The sequence below is a fragment of the Schistocerca gregaria genome, chromosome X, assembly GCF_023897955.1.
Source record: "Schistocerca gregaria isolate iqSchGreg1 chromosome X, iqSchGreg1.2, whole genome shotgun sequence".
Classification (NCBI taxonomy): Eukaryota; Metazoa; Arthropoda; class Insecta; order Orthoptera; family Acrididae; genus Schistocerca; species Schistocerca gregaria.
Window position 1 is genome coordinate 269,040,643 of NC_064931.1, and position 12,947 is coordinate 269,053,589.

The 12,947-nt window shown below is 45.1% G+C and overlaps 1 protein-coding gene across 2 annotated transcripts in view; it reads left to right on the plus strand.

The window, feature by feature from the left end:
* Window positions 1-12,947, plus strand: part of LOC126299315 (uncharacterized) — an 81,281-nt gene that overhangs the window by 43,344 nt on the left and 24,990 nt on the right. For both annotated transcript variants that reach the window (XM_049991132.1, XM_049991133.1), the window contains exon 3: window positions 11,759-12,356. In XM_049991132.1, coding sequence (XP_049847089.1) covers window positions 11,759-12,313 — 555 coding nt within the window. In that variant the 3' untranslated portion in view covers window positions 12,314-12,356. The remainder of the gene's footprint in view (window positions 1-11,758; window positions 12,357-12,947) is intronic.

Here is a 12,947-nt window from a genome sequence, read left to right on the forward strand (position 1 = left end):
GAAAATTTCCATGACATAAGCAGCCAACAACAGTGTTCTAAAATCAATCTTTGGCTGCGAAGCACCTGATAAGTTAGAATCTAATCACAAAACGAGTAACAATGAAATATAAAAATCAGTTAAATATCACTTTAGTCTACAGAATACATTACACTTGACAAAAGGCAGTCATTCTACACGTCGTAGATAAAAGTTAAATTTCAAACATGCTTAGATGTTACCCACAAATCTTTGAAACAGAGACTGATTTCATCTGTGAAAAGACACAAGCGTCTTAAAAGGGTCGTTATTTTCTGAAAATAAAGGAAAGATGATAAAGCGCACCACTCACTTTGGGAAAACTTCATAAAGAATGAGCAGAAAGCTTTAGGAACAATCAAGCAATTGAGGCAGTTCTCACCTAAGCAACATAGGTAATTCGGCATATCATGCAGTTGGATCAGGGACCAACAAATAAAAAAAAATTGTCCATGTCTAACCACTACTACAAAAAATTTATAGACAGATGACATTAATTCTTACAGATGAGAAAAACTTCAATCATAGGACTCAGCTGTCACCTTCGTTGTTAAATAGTCAGTTGTATAGCGCCCCGTCGTCCACCTAACGTGCTATGGGACTCACGTATGAGACTTGACAATAAGGTTGCCGTAGTTGCGAATTCGTCTGCACTGTTCAATTTTTTTGCTATCATTTACAAAGTGATGGTTTTTCCGACGGAGTTAGCATAAGTATTCCGGATCTATCTTGATATAAGTCGGACATATTCGGAAATACAACCAGCAACTTGTTACGAACCTCTATAGATTAGTAAATTCATTCAGTTACCAATACTACCGCCGCAAATCAAAAGGCGGTAGTATGTCCCTGTAAAACGCTAAGAGTGATTATCAATATAACTGTGGCGCCTAGAGGAATTGTCAATTTAACTCATGAAATCATCGGGAAGGGCGTCACTACAGTGTTCATGGTTGGAAGGCGTTGGCAATTTAATTATAACTCTGACGTGACAGCTTGAACCATAATTCGATCTGCTAATAACGTATTTATTGATCCATGAATAACACATGACAATTACACACTACTGGCCATTAAAATTGCTACACCAAGAAGAAACGCAGATGATAAACGGGTATTCATTGGACAGATATATTATACTAGAACTGACATGTGATTACATTTTCACACAATTTGGGTCCATAGATCCTGAGAAATCAGTACCCAGAACAACCGCATCTGACCATAATAACGGCCTTGGTACGCCTGGGCATTGAGTCAAATAGAGCTTTAATGGCGTGTACAGGTACAGCTGCTCATGTAGCTTCAACACGATACCACAGTTCATCAAGAGTAGTGACTGGCGTATTGTGACGAGCCAGTTGCTCGGCCACCATTGACCAGACGTTTTCAGTTAGTGAGAGATGTGGAGAATGTGCTGGCAAGCACAGCAGTCGCACTTTTTCTGTATCCAGAAAGGCCCGTACAGGACCTGCAACATCCCGTCGTGCATTGCCCTGCTGAAATGGGTTTCGCAGGGATCGAATGAAGGGTAGAGCCACAGGTCATAACACATCTGAAAATGAATCTGTTCAAAGTGCCGTCAATGGTGACAAAGACGTGTAACCAATGGCACCCTATACCATGACGCCGGGTGATACGCCAGTATCGCGATGACGAATACACGCTTCCAATGTGCGTTCATCGCGATGTCGCCAAACACGGATGCGGCCATCATGATGCTGTAAACAGAACCTGGATTCATCCGAAAAAATAACGTTTTGCCATTCGTGCACCCAGGTTCATCGAGTACACCATCGCAGGGGCTCCTGTTTGTGATGCACGGTAACCGCAGCCATGGTCTGAGCTGATAGTCCCTGCTGCTGGAAACGTCGTCGAACTGTTCGTGCAGATCGTTGTTGTCTTGCAAACGTCCCCCATCTGCTGACTAAGGGATCGAGACGTGGCTGCACGATCCGTTACAGCCATGCGGATAAGGTGCCTGTCATCTCGACTACTAGTGATACGAGGCCATTGGAATCCAGCACGGCGTTCCGTATTACCCTCCTGAACGCACCGATTCCTTATTCTGCTAACAGTCATTGGATCTCGACCAACGCAAGCAGCAATGTGGCGATACGATAAACCGCAATGGCGATCGGTCTACAGTCCGACCTTTATCAAAGTCGGAAACATGATGGTACGCATTTCTCCTCCTTACACGATGCATCACAACAACGTTTGACCAGGCAACTCCGGTCAACTGATGTTTGTGTATGAGAAGTCGGTTGGAAACTTTCCTCATCTCAGCACGTTGTAGGTGTCGCCACCGGCGCCAACCTTGTGCGAATGCTCTGAAAAGCTAATCATTTGCATATCACAGCATCTTCTTCCTGTCGGTTAAATTTCGCGTCAGTAGCTGGTCATCTTCGTGATGTAGCAATTTTAATGGCCGTTGGTGTAGTAATAAAGTCGCCATAGTTCACGTTTCCGCGTTTACTGCACGCACGTCAGAAAGACGCCAGTAGTGTATTTTATAGACATTGACTAATAAAACAAATCACGATAACTTTATTTAGAAAAACAGATCACGGTCGCCACCAAAATACTGCTGGACAGTGCTGACTGATTTTAATGTTCAGTTACTGTCGGCTAGCAGTGTAATTCATCCATTGTATCTTCAAAATGCTCAAAGAAAAACAAGAACATGAACTGAGCACACGTCACTATGAAAATAAAGAGATGGAAATAATCATATCAGCATAATCCCAAAGTAATTAATCATAATTCCAAAGACGATACGTAAGTGGTGCGTCCCCGAATTTAATGTAATAAGAAAAGAAACATGCAACCAGTTGCAGGAAAACGAATGTTACAGTAAGAGATCAACGGAAGCTAAAACAACTGAAATTCCTGTAATCGATCGATCGCAATGAATCTGCTTGATGTCGCCCTAATTGTGTTGCTGCAAGCACTATTACTGGCTGGCGTGGAGCAAGTCTTCGCATCTGTTGCCGTGGGATGAACACGTCTTCTCAGACACGATCTTGCGAAATTCTTCTAAATCCCGAGAGCTGCTGAAGCAAACTCCAGCGACATGCCCTGAGGCTGAAGTAAAAATCTGCGTAACAAAGTCGCGGCAGACCTGAGAGTAGCACCCAGCGCGATGTCTCTAGGAGTGTTCAAAATGGTTCAAGTAGATCGGAGCACTATGGGACTTAACATCTGAGGTCATCAGTCCCCTAGAACTTAGAATTACTTAGACCTAACGACATCATACACATCCATGCCCGAGGCAGCATTCGAACCTGCGACCGTAGCGGTCGCACGGTTCTAGACTGAAGCGCCTAGAGCCGCTCGGCCACACCAAGCGGCTCCAGGAGTGTCTCAAGGTCTCAAACACCCCTCGCTTCCCCTCAGATCTCGGTGTCACCGCTCGGGACACTATTTGGTCACCAAAAAGGCTGAGCTGTCCCTCCGATAAGGGGATTGGAAAAGAGCCAGAACGCCGTCAGAAACGTTCTCTCAGACCCGAGAAAGGCCCGAAAGCATGTTCCCACGGCAAAGCAATTTTCACGGGATTTCTTTGAATGAAGGTATTTTTCGGATTGCCCTAGCAAGATGACAGGTCTTCTGGCCTCTTGATACACTTAAGGTCCAACAAACCAGCCTATCTTTCATTCCTAAGACGTAATTTGCAGATAAGCAAATTGACATTTCAGTATCGTATGAAACTGTCACGCAAAGTAGGTAATCTGATAGTATATACCGGCATTTACATGACCGGGAGTAGGATGCATGCATATCGTAATTACGTTCATGTCACGCAGGAGACGAGTGGGAACTTAAGGGCTGAGAGGACTGCAATTGCTAAGATTAGCAGGTGGTGAGGGACATCTGCTCACTGGGAACTGCCGACAGTCCCGATCCCTGGCTGGCGGATTTCTCATTTGATGTCAGGTCTCACAGACCAGAGCGACGGACGCTATCCGATGTTACAATGACTGGGCAGTATTCTCGCGAAAGCCTCATGTTTGAGCATGAACATGTTAACTCGGCGACACGGCTGCGCCATCGTTTCAGACGTTTCGGAGAAATTGTCGCAGAGCTCCACGGAATAGCTGACAGAACGGCGCCACACGTAGCACCCTAATTGTCATATCCCATTGGCGCCCGTCGCCAGCAAACTTCCCGCGCAAAATCCTGGAGGAGGCTATGACAGGCTGTTAGTATGTTAAGTCAGCCGACATTTACAGTCAATGTGAGGAATTGGTGGGAAGTAACGGTATTGGCGCCTTGAATGACGGAGTGTGGGAGTGTAGATGAATTTGTCGTAAGGCAATCACTGGCTAAAGCTTTGTTTATTGGCGACGATTGCAGAGTTCCTGCAAAAAAGCGCAGGTGACGCCTGTATATAAGAAGGGTAGAAGGACGGATCCTCAAAATTACAGACCAATATCCTTAACATCGGTTTGTTACAGGATTCTCGAACATATTCTCAGTTCGAATATAATGAATTTCCTTGAAACAGAGAAGTTGCTGTCCATGCATGAGCACGGCTCCTGCTAAACGCAACTCGCCCTTTTCCACATGATATGTTGCGAACAATGGATGTAGGGTATCAGACGGATGCCATATTCCTTGACTTCCGGAAAAGTTTGACTCGGTGCCCCACTGCAGACTCCTAACTAAGGTACGAGCATATGGGATTGGTTCCCAAATATGTGAGTGGCTCGAAGACTTCTTAAGTAATAAAACCCAGTACGTTGTCCTCGATGGTGAGTGTTTATCGGAGGTGAGGGTATAATCTGGAGTGCCCCAGGGAAGTGTGGTAGGTCCGCTGTTGTTTTCTATCCACATAAATGATCTTTTGGATAGGGTGGATAGCAATGTGCGGCTGTTTGCTGATGGTGATGTTGTAGTGTACGGGAAGGTGTCGTCGTTGAGTGACTGTAAGAGGATACAAGATGACTTGGACAGGATTTGTGATTGATGTAAAGAATGGCAGCTAACTCTAAATATTGATAAGTGTAAATTAATGCAGGTGAATAGGAAAAAGAATCTCGTAATGTTTGTATATTCCATTAGTAGTGCAGCGCTTGACAGTCACGTCGATTAAATATTTGGGCGTAACATTGCAGAGCGATATGAAGTGGGACAAGCATGTAATGGCAGTTGTGGGTAAGGCGGATAGTCGTCTTCGGTTCATTGGTAGGATTTTGGGAAGATGTGGTTCATCCGTAAAGGAGACCGCTTATAAAACACTAATACGACCTATTCTTCAGTACTGCTCGAGCATTTGGGATCCCTATCAGGTCGGGTTGAGGGAGGAGATAGAAGCAATTCAGAGGCGGGCTGTTAGATTTGTTACTGGTAGGTTTGATCATCACGCGAGTGTTACTAAAATGCTTCAGGAACTCGGGTGGGAGTCTCTAGAGGAAAGGAGGCGTTCTTTCAAGAATCGCTACTGAGGAAATTTATAGAACCAGCATTTTGAGGCTGATTGCAGTACAATTTTACTGCCGCCAACTTACATTTCGCGGAAAGACCATAAAGATAAGAGATTAGGGCTCGTACAGAGGCGTATAGGCAGTCAGGTTTCCCTCGTTCTGTTTGGGAGTGGAACGGGGAGAGAAGATGCTAGTTGTGGTACGAGGTACCCTCCGCCCGCACAGTATGCTGGATTGCGGAGTATGTATGTAGATGTATTGGAGTGGTCGCTCTGTGGGCACGGGGTGGAAGAGAATTTGTTGGTTCCTGGCCGTCGAAGGAGTCGGTCGGGTACTTCGCTGCCCTTGCTGCAGAGAAGCTTGATTCGCAGTTTCATTTGTCTGTCCATCGGGACAAACACTTATTTTCGCGCTTCTACTTGTCTCAAAGGCGGAGCCCATCTCCATGCAGACGTTATCAGCACACTGTCTTACGCCGTACTGTTGGTTATATACGCAGCTGCGGCCTATAGGGTTTCAGTTGATTTTTCAGCCGTCCAAAATTCGAAGTTAGATATCTCAACGGTAGCATCTTCAGAACCACTTTGCCTCTTTACGTGATGTCGAGGTATTGCACTTGTTTATCAATATTGTTCATCTCATCTGTTCTTTGCACTCCCCCTTCTCGTAGTAGAGAAGCACACTAGATTCCACGCAGTGTCGTTTGTACTAGGTTCTTGGCAGCACCTGTGTCAAGAGATGACTATTTGCATGTTAGGTTCACATTAACATACATGATAACTTGTACAAATTCTTGATCAATTTTCCTTGCCGTATAAAGAAAATAAATGTAGTCGTAAATTTTTAGGACTTAATTTATCTTTTAAACAGTCACACTAGCCAGAATCCTTTCCCATCATCATTTTTGGAGAGAAGCATTGATCAACTAATTTAATGAATAAATTACATGAGAGGCCAGCCACCCTGCGTAGAATTTATATCACGGCCGTTATGAGACTGCGTTACACACCTTGTGCAGATTCAATATTAACCCACTTAGGTGTGATTTGCATAACATTGTGATTCTGTCCCCTAACTTGCATTTCAGTTAAGCGTCCCACGACAGCAAACATACGACTAGTTTCTATCCTTCCCATAGAAAACTGAAGTGGAAAATTTCTCAAGACGTGTACCCAAATGTCAATGAAAGCCAACGAACGACCGAGACTAGATTCCGCCGAACGTTGGTCGATAATGCATTGCTGTTCAGCGTCTCATGCACACCAAACGAAGGACTTGGGGCTAAGGGATTTGACCAAGTGGAATCGCAGTTTCCTTTTATGACTTTTGACTTTGCTCGCATTTTGTCGTTGCTGTAAAGTAGCGCTTTAATTCAAATTTAGCCGGTCGATGTGAAGAGGGAAGAGGATTTAACAGTGTCGCATGTGCAGCATTTACTGATCACCAGAGAAGAAACGACGCTGGTGGACGACCTCTCATTTAAAAGGCAGGGAGTCGTGTGATGGGAAAAAATGCCTACCTTAAAGCTGAATCGGAATATGGGCCACATCAAAGCTACATATTTCGAATTGTTATTAAACTGTGTAGGCCCTGAAATTTCCTAAGATCTCCTCTTTTAGGAGAGCTGTACGTGCAGTCACTCCGTTTTACTTGTTCCTCTTCGTCGTTCACGGAGAAAAGACGTCAGTAAAGACAGCAGTTTCTTTTTCACATCGTGCGTATTACTTTCCAATAGCTGAGTTATTTGCCTCAAGGCTTCTTGTCCGTACAGTTGGCAGGGACTCATAAACATTCTAAGAATTCTCGTTCACGATAAAACTCATAAGCTTTAATGCTTTCTCCATAGATCACTATATACTCTATTTTTAAACATAATAAATACACATTCTCATCGAAAGCAGGTGTTGCCTGCAGGGGAAACAGTGACTGTTGAAATTAAGTTTTTCAGAACAGCCCCAAGTGACACTTTGCATGTTTTATTCACTGGTTTCGCTCTTAAATTTAACGGTCAGCTACTGTTATTTAAACTGTAAATTTCAAAGTTTCTGATGATGCCCTCGTTAAATTAGAGCGAAATCGGTCAGTGAAACATACTAAGTGCTACTTCTGGCTGTCCTGAAAAACTTAAATACGTACACGTTCTAGGGACACAACTAATCACTACCGAACCAACGAACATTCGACCTGGCGTCCACACTAAAGAGGTGTTTGAACGCCAGCCAACTGTCAACGTCTCGAGTGTACCGCCAGAAGATGGAACAGCAACCGGCGCCAAGCGCTTCGTTGGCTCTGATGCCGCCCATATTTCAAGCAATCCTGAGTAAAAAATTGACAAGTGTCACTCAGACTGTTGCTTGACTGGAGCTTGAGGCACGGTCATCGACGTGCGTGACACGGATGCTCTCACCTCCACTGTCACTCTGAGCTCCCCACTAAATGGAAGCATTAACAATGCTGTCCAGAATGCAACAGCAGCCATTCTATTGACAACCGACTTAGCAATCCCCTATTCCTCGGTATCGCCATGTGGGAAGGTAATACCTTGGTGGACTCTGGAAATCACTGAGGCCATAAGAGATTCCAGGCAGGTTCTCCAGCATCATAAATGGCATCCACCTTATTGCCTTTCAACTGCTCTGTGTCCAGGTCCTCTGCTTAATAAAATGATATTAGCAAGAATACTGGTATGTGTCAACCATTGGACAATATACAGATTCTTCGTAGATCTGGGTGAAGATCAAACGCCTCTATGGACACAAGTCCTGTGCAGGTATACTTGGTATTTGAGTGGTGCTGGCTTCACTAATCTAGACGGTGTAAAGCCGAAAACTGGTTTTGAATGATGCTTGGGCCGCTGCATCTGAAAGATATCAACCCACTTTTCGCGTCCTTAAACAGTGGGTGGTGCAGTTGGACTTAACTTTAACTAAATGCCACCTTCAGCACTATAATGCTTTATTCGGTCAGTGGGGATTTTCAGTGTCCTAGCCCTCTGCTCTGATAAAACTCCAGGGCCAGACTGCATCCATAATCAAATGCTCAAACCCGCATCAGTGGACGATTAGCATCTCTTTACAATCTTCAGCTGTACCTGTAGTGAGGTTGAGTTACCACCTCTATGGCGAGAAAGCACCATTGTCCTCGTACTGAAACCAAGTAAGCATCCTCTAGAGATCTACAGCTATCACCAAATTAGGTTCACCGACGTCATCTGTAAGTTGCTCAAATGCATGATGAGCCAGTGGCTGTGTTGGCTCCGAGGCCCATGGCCTTCTGTCTCTGTCCCAGGATGGTTTCCGCTGAGGCTGTTCTACTGCTTATAATTTGATTTGCCTGGAGTCTGCCATCTGCACTGCTTTTGTTGGACACCAACACATTACTGCTGTCCCCTTTGACCTCCAAAAACGTTGACATCACATAGCAGCACCAAATCCTTGCTATCTTACATGAGTAGTGTTTCTGGAGCTCGTTTCTTATTTTTGTCCAGAAGTTCTTGTTACACCATACTTTCTGGTTCTGAGTTAATGCTTCCCACTGTACCACCCCCCACCCCCCTCCCCATACCAAAGATAGTGGGGTCCTGCGAGGCTCTCTATCAAATATATCTCTCATTTTAGTGTGTATCAGTGGTCTAGCAGCAGCACAGCAGCAGCAGCTAGCTTCAATTTCCAGCTGATGTGTCTTCCCAATCTTCATAAACTTTAGCAAAGGTGCTGGCTACACCTTAATACACTCACTGTGTCAGTAACAACAGCTGGTGTGCAGACTGCACCACAATTCTGCAGCTTTACAAAGCCCTGATCCTTTCATGTCTTCATTATGAGAGTCTGGCATATGGTTTGGCATCACACTCAGCATTGCGGGTATTGGACCTGATATAAAACTGTGGGGTCCGACTTCCAGCAGGAGCTAGCTCTGTGACAGCCTACTCATAGAGGCTGTGGTCCCTCCACTATGGATCAGGAATCAACAACAGCTATTCTGTAATGCTATACAAATTTGCAGTTCCACTAAGCATCCAAAGTATTGCCTGTTTTCCTAGTAGAGCGGCCAACTTCCCACAACAGAGAACCCTAACTGGGGTCATAATTGCTGGTACGCTACAGTGTCTCTACTCTTAACTCAAACTTCCCCCACTGTTACCACTTGTCAGGGAGTAATCACGTACACTTCCATAGCATTCACCACGGCCTCCAATCTATCTAGATTTATCTTTGGACTAAAAGATTCAGTTGACCCCATGATCTTTTGCTACCTTTTCCTGTCTGTCCTTCATGCAGTTCCAGGTTCAAAAGCGGTATACACTGACGGTTCAATGGCCAATGGACAAACTGGTTTTGCATACACACATGCAAAGTGCAGTGAAGTATCCTCCTTGCTGAATGGATGCAGTGTCTTCACTGATGCAATGGTGGCTGTGAAACGAGAACTTAGTCGTGGCCATTCTTGTACCAGCTAGATGTTTCTAATCTGCAGCGACTGCCTGAGCTGCCTTCAGGCTAGAGGCCAGCCCTAACCTTGTCACCTATTATTAGTCATACTATCCAGCGTCATCTTTATGACCTCAGTCAAGCTGGACAGTCAGTCATCTTTGTTTGGAACCCTTGACATACTGGGATCTCAGGGAGTGGACATGCTGACCACATGGCAAAGTTTGCTACCAGGGTGCCACTTCAGGTTCAAATGGATCTGACCACTATGATACTTAACATCTGATTTCATCAGTCCCCTAGAACTTACAACTAATTATATCAAACTAACCTAAGGAGATCACACACATCCATGCCCGAGGAAGGACTCGAACCTGCGACCCTAGCGGTCGCGCGGTTCCAGACTGAAGCACCTAGAACCGCTCGGCCACAATGGCCAGCTGCCACCTTAGGAAATGGGGGTCCCAGAAGTGGACCTTCAGTCGACTTTACGCTATAAGTTGTTGGATATCTGGAATTTGGAATGGTCCATCCTGGACTCACCACACTCAGGGCAATAAAGGAGGCTATGACCATGTTCACACTTCTCACAGGCATTCCACTGTCCTTTGTTGGCTGCACATTGACGACACTTGGCTGAACCACATCCACATTCTCCGATGTGAGGACCCATCTTACTTTCAATGTGGTGCCCACCTGATGAACCACGTCTTAAAAGACAGACCAAATTTGGCTCCTTTGAGGCGACCTCTTAATCTTCCTGACCCATTATCTCTGGTGCTAGTAGACGATGCCGAATCAGCTACTCCAGTTTTACGTTTCACCAACGACAGTAGTTTCTACTAGTCTGTGAGGTGGGACACTTTGGCCTCATTGAGTGCTTGAGACTGTGAAGGGGTACCCCTCACTGGTCTGGCTGAGTGGTCCCATAGCGGCCCTTGCCCTGTTGTCTGGCCTGGCCCTACTCTTCCCACCTATTTATTCTCAATGTTCTCTTATGTGTACAGTTTTTAATATTGTATTTTCCCTAACCTCTAATCATCTTGTCTGTGCTGCTCGTTTTCTTGGAGTAAAAGATGGTGTGGTGGTGTTGGTAGGATAAAGAGGGTGTATCTCCCACCACATACCATGCTCAGAGGACCTTAAACTCGACTCTGGGCAGAGCGTCTCGCCAACCTACCTCCCTCTCACTCCTCCCGTACTTCTCCTTGATTTTACCTCTTCTCTCATTGTGTCTTGTTTAAAATCACCCTTCCCCAGATTTGCCTTTTGCATCCTTCTTCTGAGGATTATTCCTGTTTCCTTGCATACAGGATGAATGGAGCGATAACCTTGCACTTTGTCTATTTAACTCCAACAACCAACCAATGGAATAAATAAATTGCAGGCGATATCCCAATGGATATTCGGTATATAGCGGACTACATGAAAAACATCTGCAGATTCTTATGCATAGTCAAAGGGGCTGTATGCTGTAACATCTTGCGTAACCAGAAGTCGCCCTTGTAGCAATCTCTGATGTCATCAGCTATTTACAGGTGAAACCGATAGTGTGTGAGAAAAACATTCATAATGCATTTTATTTTCACGTGCTGTTGCAATGCTGCCGGCCGCGGTGATAGAGCGGTTCTAGGCACTTCAGTCCGCAACCTCGCGACTGCTACGGTCGCAGGTTCGAGTCCTGCCTCGGGCATGTATGTGTGTGATGTCCTTAGGTTAGTTAGGTTTAAGAAGTTCTAGGGGACTGATAACCTCAGATGTTAAGTCCCATAGTGCTCAGAGCCATTTGAACAATTTTTTGTTACAATGCTAGGATAAGGACTTCATATTTCGTAGCCGGTTGTTAAATTCCTTAGAACATTAAAGAATTTTCATTTGCAGGATCCAATAAGGAAACGTGCACGGGAAGCGCAGGAGCGGAGTAAGAAATGCCAGGAGCAGCGGCAGCATCTGCTTCGAACTGCCTTATGGAACAGCTGGTGCGCCAAGAGCAGAGCACTCTGCCAGGAGCCAGAGAGTGATGGCTCAATATCCGAGTCAAATGAAACTATGAAGTCAGAAACAAGCGAACTGCTATCGCTCCCACAGGCCGTAGCACATCGTGCTTCTGACAGTTCCCCTGTAGTCGGAGAATGCAGTTGCGCAAGCAGCACCTTCCACAAAGAAGACAATTCTAGCGAGCCGTTGAACTGCGCCTCGAGCAAATCCAGTGATTGGTCAGGAGAAAACGTCATGGTGAAAGCACACTCTGAAAGCAGTGGCGTCGAAGAGTCTTCCAATAGCTTTTGCATCACCAGTTTTGAAGACGGCACTCAATTGCATGACACGTCGTGTGGAAACAGCTGTTCTGACTCAGAATGTTCTAGCAGCGACGAGTCAGAGTTCAGCTGGTCAGACTACGAGGGATCTGACGAGTTCGACGAGACTGATGAGTGATCATGTGACACCCCCTCATTCTTTTGCACTCTCCAGTGTGAGGGTAAGTACAATATATTTTCCTACTTCATTGAAAGGAGTGTTTTTAAGATCATAGTACATTGGCTGTGAGCGTAGCTCTGCTGAGGTTGTCGATACACATCACCAGTGGCAAACTCTTAGGATCTCGGTAGGTTGCTTTCGAACTTCCCTTATGATTAGTCAGATTTAGGTTTCCCATGATTTCCCTAAATCGCTTTCTATGAATTCCAGGGCATTGTTTGAAAGGACAATGCCCCAGTCCGAACTTGAGCTCTGTAATGACCTCGGGGGGGGGGGGGGGGGGGGGGGGACGTTAAACCCTAGACTTCCTTTCACAGTTAATGTTCCATAGATCATTTGTACGAACCATTTTTTTACCGAAATGACGTGGAACCAGTCAGCTTACAGGCTACGGATAAATGATCTGTTTTAACACTAAGGAACTTCTATTTTGTAATTCGAATTTTGCAACTACACGTAAAACTAGGTTTCTTTCCACAGACAACCACGTTTAAACAAAGATTCAGCTGGGAAATAAGATGATACGTCCAGAAGGAATAATCTTACATTAGATTTAAAACTTCAGTTACTATTGGGTCTCAGTCTTCAGCTT